The sequence below is a fragment of the Pseudophryne corroboree genome, chromosome 1 (genome assembly GCF_028390025.1).
Source record: "Pseudophryne corroboree isolate aPseCor3 chromosome 1, aPseCor3.hap2, whole genome shotgun sequence".
Lineage (NCBI taxonomy): Eukaryota > Metazoa > Chordata > Amphibia > Anura > Myobatrachidae > Pseudophryne > Pseudophryne corroboree.
In genome coordinates, this window is record NC_086444.1 from 362840625 (window position 1) to 362862231 (window position 21607).

Below are 21607 nucleotides of genomic sequence, written 5' to 3' on the forward strand. Positions count from 1 at the left end.
TCGGTGTATGTGTTTCCTCCTCTGCCTCTCATACCAAAAGTATTGAGAATTATACGGCAAAGAGGCGTAAGGACGATACTAGTGGTTCCGGATTGGCCAAGAAGGACTTGGTACCCGGAACTTCAAGAGATGATCACGGAAGATCCGTGGCCTCTACCTCTAAGGAGGGACTTGCTTCAGCAGGGTCCCTGTCTGTTTCAAGACTTACCGCGGCTGCGTTTGACGGCATGGCGGTTGAACGCCGGATCCTAAAGGAAAAAGGCATGCCGGAAGAAGTCATTCCTACTTTGATTAAAGCAAGGAAGGAAGTAAACGTGCAACATTATCACCGAATTTGGCGAAAATATGTTGCGTGGTGCGAAGATCGGAGTGCTCCGACGGAGGAATTTCAACTGGGTCGATTCCTACATTTCCTGCAATCAGGATTGTCTATGGGTCTCAAATTGGGATCTATTAAGGTTCAAATTTCGGCCCTGTCGATTTTCTTTCAAAAAGAATTGGCTTCAGTCCCTGAAGTCCAGACCTTTGTTAAGGGAGTGCTACATATACAGCCTCCTGTGGTGCCTCCAGTGGCACCGTGGGATCTCAATGTGGTTTTGGACTTTCTAAAATCTCATTGGTTTGAACCACTAAAGAAGGTGGATTTGAAATATCTCACATGGAAAGTGACCATGCTTCTAGCCCTGGCTTCGGCCAGGAGAGTGTCAGAACTGGCAGCTTTATCTTACAAAAGCCCTTATCTGATTTTCCATTCGGATAGGGCAGAACTGCGGACTCGTCCGCATTTTCTCCCTAAGGTGGTGTCAGCATTTCATCTGAACCAGCCTATTGTAGTGCCTGCGGCTACAAGTGACTTGGAGGACTCCAAGTTACTGGACGTTGTCAGAGCATTAAAAATATATATTGCAAGGACAGCTGGAGTCAGAAAATCTGACTCGTTGTTTATATTGTATGCACCCAACAAGATGGGTGCTCCTGCGTCTAAGCAGACGATTGCTCGTTGGATCTGTAGCACAATCCAACTTGCACATTCTGTGGCAGGCCTGCCACAGCCTAAATCTGTAAAGGCCCACTCCACAAGGAAGGTGGGCTCATCTTGGGCGGCTGCCCGAGGGGTCTCGGCATTACAACTTTGCCGAGCAGCTACGTGGTCAGGGGAGAACACGTTTGTAAAATTTTACAAATTTGATACTCTGGCTAAGGAGGACCTGGAGTTCTCTCATTCGGTGCTGCAGAGTCATCCGCACTCTCCCGCCCGTTTGGGAGCTTTGGTATAATCCCCATGGTCCTTTCAGGAACCCCAGCATCCACTAGGACGATAGAGAAAATAAGATTTTACTTACCGATAAATCTATTTCTCGGAGTCCGTAGTGGATGCTGGGCGCCCATCCCAAGTGCGGATTATCTGCAATAATTGTACATAGTTATTGTTAACTAATTCGGGTTATTGTTGAAGGAAGCCATCTTTCAGAGGCTCCGCTGTTATCATACTGTTAACTGGGTTTAGATCACAAGTTGTACGGTGTGATTGGTGTGGCTGGTATGAGTCTTACCCGGGATTCAAAATCCTCCCTTATTGTGTACGCTCGTCCGGGCACAGTACCTAGCTGGAGTCTGGAGGAGGGTCATGGGGGGAGGAGCCAGTGCACACCACCTGATCTGGAAAAGCTTTACTTTTTGTGCCCTGTCTCCTGCGGAGCCGCTGTTCCCCATGGTCCTTTCAGGAACCCCAGCATCCACTACGGACTCCGAGAAATAGATTTATCGGTAAGTAAAATCTTATTTTCTGCCAGGAGAGGGTTATGGACTCGGCAGTGGACAGGAGATGCAGATTCTAAAAGGCACATGGAAGTTCTGCCTTATAAGGGTGAGGAGTTGTTCGGGGATGGTCTCTCGGACCTCGTATCCACAGCAACAGCTGGGAAGTCTACATTTTTACCCCATGTTCCCTCACAGCCAAAGAAAACACCGTATTATCAGGTACAGTCCTTTCGGCCCAATAGGGGCAAGCGGGTTAGGGGCTCGTCCTTTCTGCCCAGAGGCAGAGGTAGAGGGAAAAAGCTGCAGCATACAGCCAGTTCCCAGGAGCAAAAGTCCTCCCCCGCTTCCTCTAAGTCCACAGCATGACGCTGGGGCTCCACAGGCGGAGCCAGGTACGGTGGGGGCCCGTCTCAAATATTTCAGCAATCAGTGGGCTTGCTCACGGGTGGATCCCTGGATCCTTCAAGTGGTATCTCAGGGGTACATGCTGGAATTCGAGACGTCTCCCCCCCGCCGTTTCCTCAAATCTGCCTTACCAACCACTCCCTCAGGCAGGGAGGCAGTGTTACAGGCAATTCACAAGCTGTATTCACAACAGGTGATAGTAAAGGTGCCCCTACTTCAACAAGGACGGGGTTACTATTCCACAATGTTTGTGGTACCGAAACCGGACGGTTCGGTGAGACCCATTTTAAATTTGAAATCCTTTAACACATATATAAAAAAATTCAAGTTCAAGATGGAATCGCTCAGGGCGGTTATTGCAAGCCTGGACGAGGGGGATTACATGGTATCACTGGACATCAAGGATGCTTACCTGCATGTCCCCATTTACCATCCTCACCAGGAGTACCTCAGATTTGTGGTACAGGATTGTCATTACCAATTCCAGACGTTGCCGTTCGGTCTATCCACGGCTCCGAGGGTCTTTACCAAGGTAATGGCCGAAATGATACTCCTTCGAAAGAAGGGAGTTTTAATTATCCCGTACTTGGACGATCTCCTGATAAAGGCGAGGTCCAGGGAGCAGTTGTTGGTCGGGGTAACACTATCTCGGGAGGTGCTACAACAGCACGGCTGGATTCTAAATATTCCAAAGTCACAGCTGGTCCCTACGACACGTCTACTGTTCCTGGGGATGGTTCTGGACACAGAACAGAAAAAAGTGTTTCTCCCGGAGGAGAAGGCCAAGGAGCTGTCATCTCTAGTCAGAGGCCTACTAAAACCAAAACAGGTGTCGGTGCATCACTGCACACGGATCCTGGGAAAAATGGTAGCTTCCTACGAAGCAATTCCATTCGGCAGGTTCCATGCAAGAACCTTTCAGTGGGACCTGTTGGACAAGTGGTCCGGATCGCATCTTCAGATGCATCGGCTGATAACCCTGTCTCCAAGGACCAGGGTGTCTCTGCTGTGGTGGCTGCAGAGTGCTCATCTTCAAGAGGGCCGCAGATTCGGCATACAGGACTGGGTCCTGGTGACAACGGATGCCAGCCTTCGAGGCTGGGGGGCAGTCATACAGGGAAGAAACTTCCAAGGACTATGGTCAAGTCAGGAGACTTCCCTGCACATAAATATTCTGGAGCTGAGGGCCATTTACAATGCCCTAAGTCAGGCAAAACCCCTGCTTCAAAATCAGCCGGTACTGATCCAGTCAGACAACATCACAGCGGTCGCCCATGTAAACCGACAGGGCGGCACGAGAAGCAGGACGGCGATGGCAGAAGCCACAAGGATTCTCCGATGGGCGGAAAATCACGTGATAGCACTGTCAGCAGTGTTCATTCTGGGAGTGGACAACTGGGAAGCAGACTTCCTCAGCAGGCACGACCTCCACCCGGGAGAGTGGGGACTTCATCCAGAAGTCTTCCAACTGATTGTAAACCGTTGGGAAAGGCCACAGGTGGACATGATGGCGTCCCGCCTAAACAAAAAGCTAGAAAGATATTGCGCCAGGTCAAGAGACCCGCAGGCGATAGCTGTGGACGCTCTAGTGACACCGTGGGTGTACCGGTCGGTTTATGTGTTCCCTCCTCTTCCTCTCATACCAAAGGTACTGAGGATAATAAGGAGAAGAGGAGTAAGAACAATACTCATTGTTCCGGATTGGCCAGGAAGAGCTTGGTACCCGGAACTTCAAGAAATGATGTCAGAGGACCCATGGCCTCTGCCGCTCAGAAAGGACCTGCTGCAGCAGGGGCCCTGTCTGTTCCAAGACTTACCGCGGCTGCGTTTGACGGCATGGCGGTTGAACACCGGATCCTGAAGGAAAAGGGCATTCCGGAGGAAGTCGTTCCTACGCTGATTAAAGCTAGGAAAGAAGTAACCGCAAATCATTATCACCGCATATGGCGAAAATATGTTGCGTGGTGTGAGGCCAGGAAGGCCCCAACGGAGGAATTTCAGCTGGGCCGTTTCCTGCACTTCCTACAGTCAGGGGTGACTATGGGCCTAAAATTGGGTTCCATTAAGGTCCAGATTTCGGCTCTTATCGATTTTCTTCCAGAGAGAACTGGCTTCACTGCCTGAAGTTCAGACTTTTGTTAAGGGAGTGCTGCATATTCAGCCCCCTTTTGTGCCTCCAGTGGCACCTTGGGATCTCAACGTGGTGTTGGATTTCCTAAAGTCACATTGGTTTGAGCCACTTAAAACCGTGGAATTGAAGTATCTCACGTGGAAAGTGGTCATGTTGTTGGCCTTGGCTTCGGCCAGGCGTGTATCAGAATTGGCGGCTTTGTCATGTAAAAGCCCTTATCTGATTTTCCATATGGATAGGGCAGAATTGAGGACTAGTCCCCAGTTTCTTCCTAAAGTGGTATCGGCTTTTCATCTGAACCAACCTATCGTGGTGCCTGCGGCTACTACAGACTTGGAGGCTTCCAAGTTGTTGGACGTAGTCAGGGCCCTGAAAATCTATGTTTCCAGGACAGCTGGAGTCAGAAAGACTGACTCGCTATTTATCCTGTATGCGCCCAACAAGTTGGGTGCACCTGCTTCAAAGCAGACTATTGCTCGCTGGATCTGTAGTACGATTCAGCTTGCACATTCTGCGGCTGGACTGCCGCATCCTAAATCAGTAAAAGCCCATTCCACGAGGAAGGTGGGCTCTTCTTGGGCGGCTGCCCGAGGGGTCTCGGCTCTACAACTTTGCCGAGCAGCTACTTGGTCGGGGTCAAACACGTTTGCTAAATTCTACAAGTTTGACACCCTGGCTGAGGAGGACCTAGAGTTTGCCCATTCGGTGCTGCAGAGTCATCCGCACTCTCCCGCCCGTTTGGGAGCTTTGGTATAATCCCCATGGTCCTAACGGAGTCCCAGCATCCACTTAGGACGTTAGAGAAAATAAGAATTTACTCACCGGTAATTCTATTTCTCGTAGTCCGTAGTGGATGCTGGGCGCCCATCCCAAGTGCGGATTGTCTGCAATACTTGTATATAGTTATTGCCTAACTAAAGGGTTATTGTTGAGCCATCTGTTGAGAGGCTCAGTTGTTATCATACTGTTAACTGGGTATTGTATCACGAGTTATACGGTGTGATTGGTGTGGCTGGTATGAGTCTTATCCGGGATTCAAAATCCTTCCTTATTGTGTCAGCTCTTCCGGGCACAGTATCCTAACTGAAGTCTGGAGGAGGGTCATAGTGGGAGGAGCCAGCGCACACCAGTAGTCTAAAGCTTTCTTTTAGTTGTGCCCAGTCTCCTGCGGAGCCGCTATTCCCCATGGTCCTTACGGAGTCCCAGCATCCACTACGGACTACGAGAAATAGAATTACCGGTGAGTAAATTCTTATTTTTCCCACATCTCATGATTTTTCAACGGACTTCTGTTATAAAGATCCTAACGAAAATACTAAGAAGCAAGCGGATACAAACCCTACCATCGGAGCATGGAGGGCGCATGTCGGCTGGTGTTTCACTTTATTTATTTATTTATTTATTTATTTATATAAATATATTTTTGTCCTGTTCTTGTTTCTATATATAGAAAGGAATAGTAATTCCAGCCGGATCCGATAACTTTGCTTCCGTCATCTCTCACAGCCTTTCTCTTCCTAGTTAAAGGGTGAAAGCGCCACAAAATATCTCGTAGGGGGTTTCCATGACAGATTTCATGCAAAGGCCTCCAACGGGAAGAGACCTGGTATGTTTGTACATAATGTATCAAGAAGAGCACACGGGTTCAAGCCCAAGGAAGGCAGTCCCGGGGTGTGCGATTCCTACTTAGACGCTCCACCCGGGAGCAGTGCTCCAGCTAGGACAAGGATAACCTTGCAGATAGGATCTCCAATGGGATACCGGAATCCCGCACGCAACAATCAGTGCTGCGGGATTCTCAAAGACGATGGATGAATTTCTCATCAGGTTAACGCCTCTCACACAAGCGGTAACAATGTGCAAGGCGGTTAAAAGACGGGCCTCTTCCTCTCGTACCGGAAACAAGAAGGAAGCGGGTCTTTTTATTGATACAATGGGTGAGTTCATTGAATCTAACCTAGACGCCGATTTTCCAGAAGAGGACACTGCAATCACAACAATCTGTGATCCTAGACTTTAAGGTCCAATAAGTAAAGGAGCCCGTAGATTCGAATTGTTCGAATTCCAGAAGCGTTTTCCAATTCCTAAATCCCTCCAGTCTCAAATGGAGGAGGTTTTGGAACCAACCTGACTAACGTTTTCAATTTCCAAAAGGGGTTTCCAGTAACTTATCCACTTCCTAAGAGTATAAGCATAAGTGGGAGTTTCCGCTGCTTGTGGGTGTTTTCCTAGGAAGGTTGTCGAAGAAGACAATCTTACCGTTACCTCATATAACGACCTTAAGAGGTTGACGCAGCTTTAACGTCAAAATTTTGTGGCAGGTGCAGCACAGAGGCCTACGGTCGTCTGCCGTGGGTTGACAAGGCCATGGGAGTATGGTCTGGACGCATAGTACAGGCTATTTAGGGGGAAAATGGCTTGGAAGAAGTTACCCAACTGGCGTAACACATTCGAGATTCAGCTTCACACTTGTGTCAAGCCTCTGGGGATATTCACAGAATAGCATCGCACATCTCTATATCAGCCAGATCGGCTAGACGGACAGAGAATGGCGTGGAGACTCTGACACCATGGTGCGTAGAATACCACCCTTTGAGAATGAGATGTTTTTCGGTCCAGTGTTGGACAAGTGGTCTGCCTACTCCTTATACAAGAACCATTACACAGGTTAGGAAAGGTTATCGGGACCAGCGTGTAATTCCTTTAGAGCTCAGTCCTTGCGAGCCCGAGGAAGAGGTTTTTTTTTTTTTTTTAGGTACACAAGTACTTGGGGGCAGAGGTAGAGGCCGCTCACAGGCAGCCAGAAAGCGGGATAAATCTGCTGACAAGACCGTGGCAGGACGGTCTCACGGCTCACCTGGGATTCCCCTTGGTGGTCGAAGGTCTGGAGTTGCCTCGGTGCCATCAGGAAGTATAAGAGCTACTGCCGACAATGGAAAGAATGCTACGTTCAGAGGTCATTCTCCCGGTTGCCGCCTTTCAGTGAGGAATGGCTCTCTACCCCAATCCTTTTGTCATACCAAGTCAGACAGGACAGTCCGGCCGATACTCAATTTAAAAGTTTTAAACCGGTCGCTAAGTGTCTACAAATTCAAGCTGGAATCAATCCAGTTGATCATTGCTGGTTTAGAACATGCATATCTGTATATCCCAATCTGGGCCCCTCACCAGGCTTTCTTAAGGTTTGCACTGCTGATGGATCGCTACCAATTCAGGGCCTTGCCGTTCAGTCTCTCACTGGCCCCAAGAATCTTTACAGAAGATCATGGCATTCATGGTTGCAGACTCGGGACTGTTGAAGTCACGATAGGTCCTTATCTAGGTGACCTGCTAATCAATGCATCCTCGAGACCAGTTGATCAGAGATGTACAGACATCCCATCCACTTCTCGTTCAACATGGGGAGATTATGAATTTCCAGAGATCCAACCTCTGGCCAACTCAACGGATTCAATTCCTCAGTCTCCTCTTGGACAGGGTACAACTGAGAGGATTCCTACCAAAGAACAAGGTCCAGGACCTACAGAGATTAGTGGCTCAGGTACTGAGGTCACAGACGATTTTCTACACCTCTGTGTGGAAATTTTCGGGCAGTGGGTGGCAGGCTTCATTCCCGTCCATTACAGATGAACCTCATTGCTCAGGGAGCAAGATCAGACTCCGTCTTCCACCACGCATACGCGCTTCCTTACTTTATTTGTCATTGCACAGGAATCTCGCAGCAGGCTAGAGATTCGGCAGTTGGAATTGGTGGTTCCTGCCAACAGACGTCAGCCTCAAAGGTTGGGGTGCCGTCTTAGAATAGCATTAGTTTCAGAACAGTTGGACGCTCCTGGAGAATACCTCTTTCTTGGCCAAAGGGCCAAGTCATGGGTCAACACATAAGGATGCAGTCGAACAACGTCACGACGACGGCATACGTAAACCGTCAAGACGGAAAGAGGAACGGAATGGCGTTAGAGGAAGCCACAAAGGATGTGTCCAGGACAAGAGATCCAGCAGCTAAAGGAGTGGACACATTAGCACTTTCTTGGTGTTATAGGAAGGTTTACATTTTCCACCTTTACAACTCATTCTCAGGGTTCTGAAGTGGGTTGAAACGAGAGCGAGTGTCGGTGATTCTATACGCACCAGATTGGCCCGCTGCGTGGGTTACTAACGGAAGATCCTTGAAAGTCACCTCAGTGAGGGGCCCTGCTATCTCAGGGACCGTTGCCAACATCCAGAAACGGGCTGCTTTTAACGGCGCGGTTATTTAAACCCGGATCCTCTGAAACAGAGGGATACCGGGATCAATTATTCTTACGATGATTGCCGCTAGGAAGCCGGTAGCAGACATACATTACTACAAGAATTGGTAGAGGTTCTACTAGGACTAGTGTCATGAGTTGGGTGAAATTCGGCGTTCTTCCACTTCTCCTGACTTCTACTTCTCATTTCGGCAGGTCAGGAAGTAGGACAGAGGCTGGGTTCTCTGAGCGGTCAAGTTTCGGGTCCATCCGTCCTATTTCGACAGCGGTTGACATCCTTGCCAGAGGTTCAAACCTTTTTACAAAGGGTTCGGGGTATCCAACCCCCTTCTTCTTTCTCCTACTGCGTCTTGGCACTTAGATTTGGTGTTTAAACAGACCTGAGATAGCTATCTTTGATGGTCACGTTACTGCTGGCCTTGGCTCCAGCCAGGTGGGTTTCTAGGTTGGGAGCTTTAGGGCAGTACTCAGTACAAAAGCAGTTTTCCTTCCTATGGTTGTTTCGGAACTTCGAGTAACTCAACCAATTGTAGTATCATATTTTCCGGGTCTCACAGATAGAGACGTGTCCTGGGCTGTTGTCTGAGTTTACCGGGTTTCCTACAGGTTACATCATCCTTCAGAAAGTCTGACCATGTCTTGGTTCTTTGTGATGAGCCTCAAAAGCGTTAGCCAGCATCTCAGCAGTCTTGGTCTAGCCTTGCCTTTCGGCAAACTTACATTCCATGTGGCAAACAGGTTCCGTTTCAGACGGGTGCTCCTACCATCCGACCAGTGGGTGACTCATGGGCGGCGGCCAGAGGGGTTTCCGAGGCTCAACTTTGCAGGGCGGCATTGTGGTCCTCAGCCCACACGTTCGCGAAATTTTACAAGTTTGATACATTTTGCGTCCGAGGATTTTAAGTTCGGACGTTTGGTTGTACAAGCAAGAGACAGCACTCCCTCCCTGGGGGATAACTTTGGGACGTCCCCTAATGTATAATGGAACTCCAGTGTCCCCTAGTGGATGAAAGAGAAAAGAGGATTTTGGTACTTACCTATAAATCAATTTCCCTGAATCCTCTAGGGGACACTGGACGCCCGCCTCAGTGCTGTCAGTCTGCTGGGTTCACACTTCCTGTTCAAAGGACTCTTGTGACTCACGTAGTTAGTCCCTGGACTTTGACAAACAAGGTCATAGGATCAAATCACATTGTGGCTCTGTGCCTAATATGGATTTTACAAAGTTTATCCAAACAGCGTTGATTTTCCAGTTAAGAGTTCTTGGATGCTGTTTGATAGGTTGTACGGTTCGGTTCCTCGCCATGTGCTCAAGTGTCATGTCCTATTCTCTCAGTCAAATTTTACAAACTGAGGGAGGAGGGCTGTGAAGGGGGAGGAGCCGGCTGTGCAGACAATGCTAATTTTAGATTGTGCCACACCTCCGGTTCAAGGCTTCACACCCCTAATGTATAATGGAACTCCAGTGTCCCCTAGATGATTCAGAGAAATGGATTTATCGGTAAGTACCAAAATCCTCTTTTTTCCACTTTGATTTTGAGGGTGACTCCAAATCCAGACCTCCACGGGTTAATAAATTTGATTTCCATTGATCATTTTTGTGTGATTTTGTTGTCAGCACATTCAACTATGTAAAGAATAAAGTATTTAATAAGAATATTTAATTCATTCAGATCTAGGATGTGTTATTTTAGTGTTCCCTTTATTTTTTTGAGCAGTGTATAACGTTTACATAATATACAAGACACATAATGCGATAAATCTAAATAATAGAAAATAAAATAGAGTTGATTCTGAAAGAAGAGGCTACTCTATTCACTGTGGTTTCCTAGTGCTAGTTATATCTATAACTTACACCTGTAAACTAGCCTATGTATTGTTTATTTCGAAAGCAACCCGCCTAGGCTGCATTATTTACATTTGTTTTATTTTTTCTAACCTGAAATCATGGAAGAAACATACATATGTATAATTAGCAATTTCCGTTTTAGGGGGATATCCTATTAGCCCCGGCAAAACATCATGTGCGAAAAACATATGTCTTGCGATTTTTCCAGATGTTTCAACAATTTTTTTTTTTTTAAATCTATATTATTATTTTCTCTAACGTCCCAAGTGGATGCTGGGACTCCGTAAGGACCATGGGGAATAGCGGCTCCGCAGGAGACTGGGCACAACTAAAAGAAAGCTTTAGACTACTGGTGTGCACTGGCTCCTCCCACCATGACCCTCCTCCAGACCTCAGTTAGATTCTTGTGCCCGGCTGAGCTGGATGCACACTAGGGGCTCTCCTGAGCTCCTAGAAAGAAAGTATATTTAGTTTTTTTATTTTACAGTGAGATCTGCTGGCAACAGACTCACTGCAGCGAGGGACTAAGAGGAGAAGAAGCGAACCTACCTAACAGGTGGTAGTTTGGGCTTCTTAGGCTACTGGACACCATTAGCTCCAGAGGGATCGACCGCAGGACCCGACCTTGGTGTTCGTTCCCGGAGCCGCGCCGCCGGCCCCCTTACAGAGCCAGAAGCAAGAAGTGTTCCGGAAAATCAGCGGCAGAAGACTTCAGTCTTCAACAAGGTAGCGCACAGCACTGCAGCTGTGCGCCATTGCTCCTCATGCACACCTCACACTCCGGTCACTGATGGGTGCAGGGCGCTGGGGGGGGGGGGGGGGGCGGCGCCCTGAGGGCAATATAAGACATCTTGGCTGGCAAATCATCACAATATATAGTCCCAGGGCTATATATGTGATAAATTACCCCTGCCAGAATCCATGAAAAAGGGGCGGGGCTATCTCCCTCAGCACACTGGCGCCATTTTATCTTCACAGTGCAGCTGGAAGATAGCTCCCCAGGCTCTCCCCTGTAGTTTTCAGGCTCAAAGGGTTAAAAAGAGAGGGGGGGCACTAAATTTAGGTGCAATATATGTATACAAGCAGCTATTGGGGGAAAAATCACTCAGTTATAGTGTTAATCCCTGCATTATATAGACTTTGTGGGGTCCTGTCCTCATTCAGAGCATTCCCTGTGTGTGTGCGGTGTGTCGGTACGGCTGTGTCGACATGTTGGATGAGGAAGGTTACGTGGAGGCGGAGCAGAGGCCGATAAATGGGATGTCGCCCCCTGTGGGGCCGACACCGGAGTGGATGGATAGGTGGAAGGTATTAACCGACAATGTCAACTCCTTACATAAAAGGCTGGATGACGTAACAGCTGTGGGACAGCCGGCTTCTCAGCCCGCGCCTGCCCAGGCGTCTCAAATGCCATCAGGGGCTCAAAAAACGCCCGTTACCTCAGATGGCAGACACAGATGTCGACACGGAGTCTGACTCCAGTGTCGACGAGGTTGAGATATATATATACACACAATCCACTAGGAACATCCGTTGCATGATCTCGGCAATAAAAAATGTGTTACACATTTCTGACATGAACCCAAATACCACATAAAAGGGGTTTTATTTTTGGTGAGAAAAAGCAGCCAGTGTTTTGTTCCCCCATCAGATGAGTGAATGAAGTGTGTAAAGAAGCGTGGGTTCCCCCGATAAGAAACTGGTAATTTCTAAAAAGTTACTGATGGCGTACCCTTTCCCGCCAGAGGATAGGTCACGTTGGGAGATATCCCCTAGGGTGGATAAGGCGCTCACACGTTTGTCAAAAAAGGTGGCACTGCCGTCTTAGGATACGGCCACTTTGAAGGAGCCTGCTGATAAAAAGCAGGAGGCTATCCTGAAGTCTGTATATACACACTCAGGTACTATACTGAGACCTGCAATTGCCTCAGCATAAATAGTGCTGCTGCAGCGTGGTCTGATACCCTGTCGGATAATATTAAACCCCTAGACAGGGATAATATTTTGCTAACATAGAGCATATTAAAGACGTCGTCTTATATGAAGGATGCACAGAGGGATATTTGCCGGCTGGCATCCAGAATTAATGCAATGTCCATTCTGCCAGGAGGGTATTAGAGACCCGGCAGTGGACAGGTGATGCTGCCTTTAATAGGCACATGGAGATTCTGCCTTATAAGGGTGAGGAATTGTTTGGGGATGGTCTCTGGGACCTCGTATCCACAGCAACAGCTGGGAAGAAATTTTTTTTACCTCAGGTTTCCTCACAGCCTAAGAAAGCACCGTATTTTCAGGTACAGTCCTTTCGGCTTCAGAAAAGCAAGCGGGTCAAAGGCGCTTACTTTCTGCACAGAGACAAGGGAAGAAGGAAAAAGCTGCACCAGACAGCCAGTTCCCAGGATCAAAAATCTTCCCCCGCTTCCTCTGAGTCCACCGCATGACGCTGGGGCTCCACAGGTGGAGACAGGTGCGGTGGGGGCGCGTCTCGGGAACTTCAGGGACCAGTGGGCTTGCCCACAGGTGGATCCCTAGGTTCTGCAAGTAGTATCACAGGGATACAGGCTGGAGTTCGAGGCGACTCCCCCTCGCCGTTAACTCACATCAGCCTTGCCTGCTGCCCTCGGAGAAAGGTAGTACTGGCGGCAATTCACAAGCTGTACTTCCAGCAGGTGAAATCAAGGTACCCCTCCTTCAACAAGGCCGGGGTTACTATTCCAAAATGTTGTGGTACCGAAACCAGACGGTTCGGTGAGACCCATTCTAAAATTGAAATTCTTAAACACTTATATACGAAAGTTCAAGTTCAAAATGGAATCGCTCAGGGCGATTATTGCAAGCCTGGAGAATTTCAGGGTATCACTGGACATCAAGGATGCTTACCTGCATGTCCCTATTTACCCTCTTCACCAGGAGTACCTCAAAATTGTGGTACAGGATTGTCATTACCAATTCCAGACGTTGCCGTTGGTCTGTCCCCGGCACCGAGGGTATTTACCAAGGTAATGGCCGAAGTACTTATCCCGTACTTGGACGATCTCCTTATAAAGGCGAGGTCCAGGGAGCAGTTGTTCGTCGGAGTAGCACTATCTCGGGAAGTGCTACAACAGCACGGCTGGATTCTGAATATTCCAAAGTCGCAGCTGGTTCCTACGACGCGTCTACTGTTCCTGGGTATGGTTCTGGACACAGAACAGGATAAAAAGGGTTTCTCCCGGAGGAGAAGACCAAGGAGTTGGCGTCTCTAGACAGAGACCTCCTAATACAAATACAGGTGTCGGTGCATCAATGCACGCGAGCCCTGGAAAAGATGGTAGCTTCTTACGAAGAAATTCCATTCGCCAGGTCCCATGCAAGGATCTTTTAGTGGGATCTGTTGGACAAGTGGTCCGGGTCGCATCTTCAGATGCATTGGCGGATAACCCTGTCTCCAAGGGCCAGGGTGTCGCTGTGGTGGTGGCTGCAGAGTGCTCATCTTCTAGGGGGCCGCAGATTCGGCATACAGGACTGGGTCCTGGTGACCACGGATGCCAGCCTTCGAGGCTGGGGGGCAGTCACACAGGGAAGAATCTTCCAAGGCCTATGGAAAAGTCAGGAGACCTCCCTACACATAAATGTTCTGGAACTAAGGGCCATTTACAATGCCCTAAGTCAGGCTAGACCCCTGCTTCAACACCGGCCGGTGCTGATCCAGTCAGACAACATCACGGCGGTCGCTCATGTAAACCGACAGGGTGGCACAAGAAGCAGGATGGCGATGGCAGAAGCCACAAGGATTCTCCGATGGGCGGAAAATCATGTGTTAGCACTGTCAGCAGTGTTCATTCCCGGAGTGGACAACTGAGAAGCAGACTTTCTCAGCAGACACGACCTCCACCCGGGAGAGTGGGGACTTCATCCAGAAGTCTTCCAAATGATTGTACACCGTTGGGAAAGGCCACAGGTGGACATGATGGCGTCCCGCCTCAACAAAAAGCTATAAAGATATTGCGCCAGGTCAAGGGACCCTCAGGCGATAGCTGTGGACGCTCTGGTAACACCGTGGGTGTACCAGTCGGTGTATGTGTTCCCTTCTCTGCCTCTCATACCCAGGGTACTGAGAATAATAAGGAGGAGAGGAGTAAGAACTATACTCATTGTTCCGGATTGGCCAAGAAGAGCTTGGTACCCAGAACTCCAAGAGATGATCTCAGAGGACCCATGGCCTCTGCCGTTCAGACAGGACCTGCTGCAGCAGGGGCCCTGTCTGTTCCAAGACGTACCGCGGCTGCGTTTGACGGCATGGCGGTTGAACGCCGGATCCTGAAGGAAAAGGGCATTCCGGAGGAAGTTATCCCTACGCTAATTAAAGCTAGGAAAGAAGTGAACGCAAACCATTATCACCGCATATGGCGGAAATATGTTGCGTGCTGTGAGGCCAGGAAGGCCCCAAAGGAGGAATTTCAGCTAGGTCGATTTCTGCACTTCCTACAGTCAGATGTGACTATAGGCCTAAAATTGGGTTCCATTAAGGTCCAGATTTCGGCTCTATCGATTTTCTTCCAAAATAGAACTGGCTTCACTGCCTGAAGTTCGGACTTTTGTTAAGGGAGTGCTGCATAGTCAGCCCCCGTTTGTGCCTCCAGTGGCACCATGGGATCTCAACGTGGTGTTGGATTTCCTGAAGTCGCATTGGGTTGAGCCACTTAAATCCGTGGAGCTACAATACCTCATGTGGAAAGTGGTCATGCTGTGGGCCTTGGCGTCGGCCAGGCGTGTATCAGAATTGGCGGCTTTGTCATGCAAAAGCCCTTATCTGTATTTTATATGGATAAGGCGGAATTGAGGACTCGTTCCCAATTCCTTCCTAAGGTGGTATCAGTTTTTCATGTGAACCAACCTATTGTGGTGCCTGCGGCTACTTGGGACTTGGAGGATTCCAAGTTACTGGACGTAGTCAGGGCCCTGAAAAGTATATGTTTCCAGGACGGCTGGAGTCAGAAAGACTGACTCGCTATTTATCCTGTATGCGCCCAACAAGTTGGGTGCACCTGCTTCAAAGCAGACTATTGGTCGTTGGATCTGTAGTACGATTCAGCTTGCACATTCTGCGGCTGGACTGCCGCATCCTAAATCAGTAAAAGCCCATTCCACGAGGAAGGTGGGCTCTTCTTGGGCGGCTGCCCGAGGGGTCTCGGCTCTACAACTTTGCAGAGCAGCTACTTGGTCGGGGTCAAACACGTTTGCTAAATTCTACAAGTTTGACACCCTGGCTGAGGAGGACCTAGAGTTTGCCCATTCGGTGCTGCAGAGTCATCCGCACTCTCCCGCCCGTTTGGGAGCTTTGGTATAATCCCCATGGTCCTTACGGAGTCCCAGCATCCACTTAGGACGTTAGAGAAAATAAGAATTTACTCACCGGTAATTCTATTTCTCGTAGTCCGTAGTGGATGCTGGGCGCCCATCCCAAGTGCGGATTGTCTGCAATACTTGTATATAGTTATTGCCTAACTAAAGGGTTATTGTTGAGCCATCTGTTGAGAGGCTCAGTTGTTGTCATATTGTTAACTGGGTATTGTATCACGAGTTATACGGTGTGATTGGTGTGGCTGGTATGAGTCTTACCCGGGATTCAAAATCCTTCCTTATTGTGTCAGCTCTTTCGGGCACAGTGTCCTAACTGAGGTCTGGAGGAGGGTCATGGTGGAAGGAGCCAGTGCACACCAGTAGTCTAAAGCTTTCTTTTAGTTGTGCCCAGTCTCCTGCGGAGCCGCTATTCCCCATGGTCCTTACGGAGTCCCAGCATCCACTACGGACTACGAGAAATAGAATTACCGGTGAGTAAATTATTATTATTATATTTTTTGTAAAAATTTTTTTATAGGCTATCCAGATTGATCGCCTGTAAAAAAAAATTAAAAAAAATCCAGGCTGGGACTGCAGGTATGGGGCCGCGGCCCGGAAGCTGCCACTCGGCACGGTGACACCCAGCGGAGAACCCAGGGCAGCGCCGCGACCGCATCCCCCCCCCCCCCCCCATCTCCTCCGCCCATGGCAGCGGTCACATGACGGGGGAGCGCCCATGTGACCAGGGGGAGCCGGAGAAGCAGCGCTGCATCGGGAGCTGTCAGCAGCTAGCACCTGGTGCTGTGTCAGGTAACCCCCGATAAGCCACCGCTCGTGCTGGCTTATCTGGGGGTGATAGGTTAGCCCCCGGCAGGACAATTAATCCCGGTAAATTACCTGGGCTAATTGGATATCCCCCTTAGTGAGAGTTAGGAGAGTGTTTGGCTACTGATGCATTCCCCAATATAAGGTAATATTTCTGTGCTTTATAAATGAAGGATAATACTCATGCTGTACTACATCAGCCATGACTTCCTAGGACCTAAGCCATCCTCTCAGCCCACTCCCTCCCGTCTTGTATAGAAGCAGGAAGTTGACAATTGTCACGAAGCCTGTCAACTAAGGGGCTAGTGAGGAGAAGCTTTGACTTCCAGGAGGGTTTCTTAGTGAATCCCTACACAGCTAGCTGGTGCATATGTGTTTAAAATAATATCTTAAATTTTTATATTCCTTTTTTTTTTTACATAGAATTAGTGGACAAGTAAAATAAGGCTAAATGTAGCTGAGGTAGAACTTCCGCCCCATTCAGTGGTGGTGAGGTTCTGTTACTAGGAATATCCATATTGGATCTCTACTGCCACTAAAATGATTACTTACGGTGTCACTACTGTGCAGTACAGATCTGATCATGCAACTATGTGGGGAGAGCTGTCAGATTCTCCCTACACTTGATGCAATCTACATGTAAAAAGAAGTTGACATTAAATTTGCGGCATGAGAAGACCACATCACACCCCTTACTCTGCAACATCTCTTTCTAGGTGTACCAGATAATGATGCTATATTCAAGAAACCCAGGGAGGTGGTGCATAAAAACACACGTTTGCAGAAAGACCCTTTCAGTCAAGCTCTTAGTAAAACTCAGCTCCAACAGGCAGCGGCCTTAAATGCACAGGTAGGCAGCTCCTCCTTTCTGCCCCACCCCTTCTAATCACTTTGCTAGAGAATAATGTAGATTGCAATACCTAAATTGTTATGATGTTCTCTTCTGTGTACAGTACAAACAAGGAAAGGTTGGTCCTGATGGGAAGGAACTCATACCACAGGAATCTCCAAAAGTCAATGGATTTGGATTTGTGGCCACTCCATCACCCGCCCCAGGTATATACACAGAGGTTGTGCAATTATCTGGTTGTTGCACATTTGTTGAAGTGTTATAATACACACAGTCACAATATCGTGTGCCATAACATAGTAACAATTACTTACCTTTGTTAAAATATCACAGGTGTAGATGACTCCCCACTAATGACGTGGGGTGAAGTTGAGAGCACTCCTTTTCGTTTGGATGGCTCAGAGACTCCATATCTGGAGAAGGCACCTGGACCGTCATTTAAGGTATTTACAGCTCATCTCTTTTTAAAGTGCTCTCAAATATATATATTTTACAGATTAAATGAAATTACACTCGCTTCATATTTAGTACTCCGATATTGTAGTACATATTCATGTAGAAACCATATAAGGAAAGAGTAAGGGTTGTCACTAATACTGTCCTACAATGACAGATCACATCTATATGTGTAAGCTGCACCTATTTCAAATGAAAAAATATGCAGCACTAAGTAAACTGCTCCCAAACCGCCCCCCCCCCCCCCCAGCAAATCAAAATTCTATGCATATGTACTATGTAAATAGTGAGTGTTACATACCAGCTAATTAATTCACTTGATTTGTAAACGTCCACCAGCATTGGTTCATCTGCCCTCTCTCGTAGGACTGGACAGATTGGGGGTTCTTTTTTTAACAATTCAATGAGTGTACCTCTTTCACAGCTACCTAAAGTGGCTTCTTATTTCTTTATAGCTGTGCACATCTAGTGCTTCTACTTTTATAATGACCTTATATCATATAACGCCACTCTTACCTCATCATGCATTTTTCTGCCAGCCTCTAGGGGACACTGGCACAACTTCAAGACCATGGAGTGATGATGATGGCTTACAGGGAGCTGGCACTTTAAATAATCCAAGAAGTGGAACAGGCTCCTCCCCTTCTACCCCCCCTTCCCTCCCCATCATCCCCCAGTTTTGAATTTGTGCCGAGGGAGCTGGTCACTGCTGACTGAGCTCCAGCTCAGTCTATGTTTACTTTCATTTAATTTATTTAGCTTTTCTCTGACGTCCTAGTGGATGCTGGGAACTCCGTAAGGACCATGGGGAATAGACGGGCTCCGCAGGAGACTGGGCACTCTAAAAGAAAGATTAGGTACTATCTGGTGTGCACTGGCTCCTCCCTCTATGCCCCTCCTCCAGACCTCAGTTAGAATCTGTGCCCGGCCAGAGCTGAGTGCTCCTAGTGGGCTGTCCTGAGTTTGCTAGAAAGAAAGTATTTGTTAGGTTTTTTTATTTTAGTGAGATCTGCTGGCAACAGACTCACTGCTTCGTGGGACTGAGGGGAGAGAAGCAAACCTACCTGCGTGCAGCTAGCTTGTGCTTCTTAGGCTACTGGACACCATTAGCTCCAGAGGGTTCGAACACAGGGCCTGACCTCGATCGTCCGTTCCCGGAGGCGCGCCGCCGTCCCCCTTGCAGAGCCAGAAGACAGAAGAAAGGAGATGAAATCGGCGGCAGAAGACTCCGGTCTTCATTAAGGTAGCGCACAGCACTGCAGCTGTGCGCCATTGCTCCCACTGCACACCACACACTCCGGTCACTGTAGGGTGCAGGGCGCTGGGGGGGGGCGCCCTGGGCAGCAATAAGAATACCTTTTGGCACATTATGCACATAATACAGTCTGGAAAACTGTGTATGTGCAAAAAACCCCGCCATTAAGATATACAAAACGCGGGAGAAGCCCGCCGCTGAGGGGGTGGGGCCTTCTTCCTCAGCACACCAGCGCCATTTTCTCTTTACAGCTCCGCTGGAAGGACGCTCCCCAGGCTCTCCCCTGCAGTATCCTGTACATGAAGGGTAAAAAAGAGAGGGGGGGCACATAAATTTAGGTGCAAATAAGATAATAAGCACCGACGGGGCCGACACCGGATTGGATGGATATGTGGAAGGTCTTAACAGACAGTGTCAATTCCTTACATAAAAGGTTCGATGACGCAGCAGCCTTGGGACAGCCGGGATCTCAGCCCGCGCCTGCCCAGGCGTCTCAGAGGCCATCAGGGGCTCATAAACGCCCGCTAGCACAGATGGTAGACACAGATGTCGACACGGAGTCTGACTCCAGTGTAGATGAGGATGAGACAAATGCACAGTCTACAAAAGCCATCCGATGCATGATTACTGCAATGAAAAATGTATTGCACATTTCTGATATTAACCCGGTTACCACCAAGAAGGGTATTATGTTTGGGGAGAAAAAGCAGCCAGTGACTTTTCCCCCATCTGATGAATTAAATGAATTGTGTGAGGAAGCGTGGAGTTCCCCCGATAAGAAACTAGTGATTTCTAAGAGGTTACTGATGGCGTACCCTTTCCCGCCAACGGACAGGTTACGTTGGGAAACATCCCCTAGGGTGGACAAGGCGCTCACACGCTTATCATAAAAGGTGGCACTGCCGTCTCAGGATACGGCCGCCTTAAAGGAGCCTGCGGATAGAAAGCAGGAAGCTATCCTGAAGTCTGTGTATACACACTCCGGTACTATACTGAGACCTGCTATTGCTTCAGCATGGATGTGTAGTGCTGCAGCCGCATGGTCTGATTCCCTGTCAGACAACATTGATTCCCTCGACAGGGATACTATTTTGCTAACCATAGAACATATAAAAGACGTCGTCTTATATATGCGTGATGCACAGAGGGATATTTGCCTGCTGGGATCTAGAATTAATGCAATGTCCATTTCTGCCAGGAGAGTATTATGGACTCGGCAGTGGACAGGTGATGCTGATTCTAAAAGACACATGGAGGTTTTGCCTTATAAGGGTGAGGAATTGTTTGGGGACGGTCTCTCGGACCTCGTATCCACGGCAACAGCCGGGAAGTCAACTTTTTTACCTCAGGTTCCCTCACAGCCTAAGAAAGCACCGTATTATCATGTACAGTCCTTTCGGCCTTAGAAAGGCAACCGGATCAGAGGCGCATCCTTTCTTCCCAGAGGCAGGGGTAGAGGAAAGAAGCTGCACCAGGCAGCCAGTTCCCAGGAACAAAAATCCTCCCCCGCTTCCTCTAAGTCCACCGCATGACGCTGGGGCTCCACAGGCGGAGCCGGGTGCGGTGGGGGCGCGTCTCCGAAACTTCAGCAACCAGTGGGTTCGCTCACAAGTGGATCTCTGGGCTGTACAAATTGTATCTCAGGGATACAAGCTGGAGTTCGAGGCGACTCCCCCTCGCCGTTACCTCAAATCAGCCTTGCCAGCTGCTCCCAGGGAAAGGGAGGTAGTACTGGCGGCAATTCACAAGCTGTACCTCCAGCAGGTGATAATCAAGGTTCCCCTCCTTCAACAGGGACGGGGTTACTATTCCACAATGTTTGTGGTACCGAAACCAGACGGTTCAGTGAGACCCATTCTGAATTTAAAATCCTTGAACACTTATATAAGGAAGTTCAAGTTCAAAATGGAATCGCTCAGGGCGGTTATTGCAAGCCTGGAAGAGGGGGATTTTATGGTGTTACTTGACATCAAGGAAGCGTACCTGCATGTCCCCGTGTACCCACCTCACCAGGAGTACCTCAGGTTTGTGGTACAGGATTGTCATTACCAATTCCAGACGTTGCCGTTTGGTCTGTCCACGGCACCGAGAGTATTTACCAAGGTAATGGCCGAAATGATGATACTCCTTCGGAAAAAGGGAGTTATAATTATCCCGTACTTGGACGATCTCCTTATAAAGGCGAGGTCCAGAGAGCAGTTGCTGATCAGCGTAGCACTCTCTCAGGAAGTGTTGCAACAGCACGGCTGGATTCTGAATATCCCAAAGTCGCAGCTGATTCCTGCGACGCGTCTGCTCTTCCTGGGCATGATTCTGGACACATGCAATATACAAAAGGAAAATTAAAGCGCTGATTGGTCATATATGAGAGAAGAAGGTCACATGAAAAATCACACATTTATTGGAATATTAAAAGAGAGTAAAATTGTTTAAAAATACACAATGTGAAAAAAATTGGAGAACACAAATGGGTGTTGGATCTCAAAAACAGCTGTGCCCCTCT

The 21607-nt window shown here is 48.5% G+C and overlaps 1 protein-coding gene across 1 annotated transcript in view; it reads left to right on the forward strand.

Moving 5' to 3' along the window:
- ESS2 (ess-2 splicing factor homolog) overlaps nt 1-21607 on the forward strand; it is a 99019-nt gene that overhangs the window by 67420 nt on the left and 9992 nt on the right. The window contains exons 6-8 of the mRNA XM_063964805.1: nt 17260-17393; nt 17497-17599; nt 17727-17836. Coding sequence (XP_063820875.1) covers nt 17260-17393; nt 17497-17599; nt 17727-17836 — 347 coding nt within the window. The remainder of the gene's footprint in view (nt 1-17259; nt 17394-17496; nt 17600-17726; nt 17837-21607) is intronic.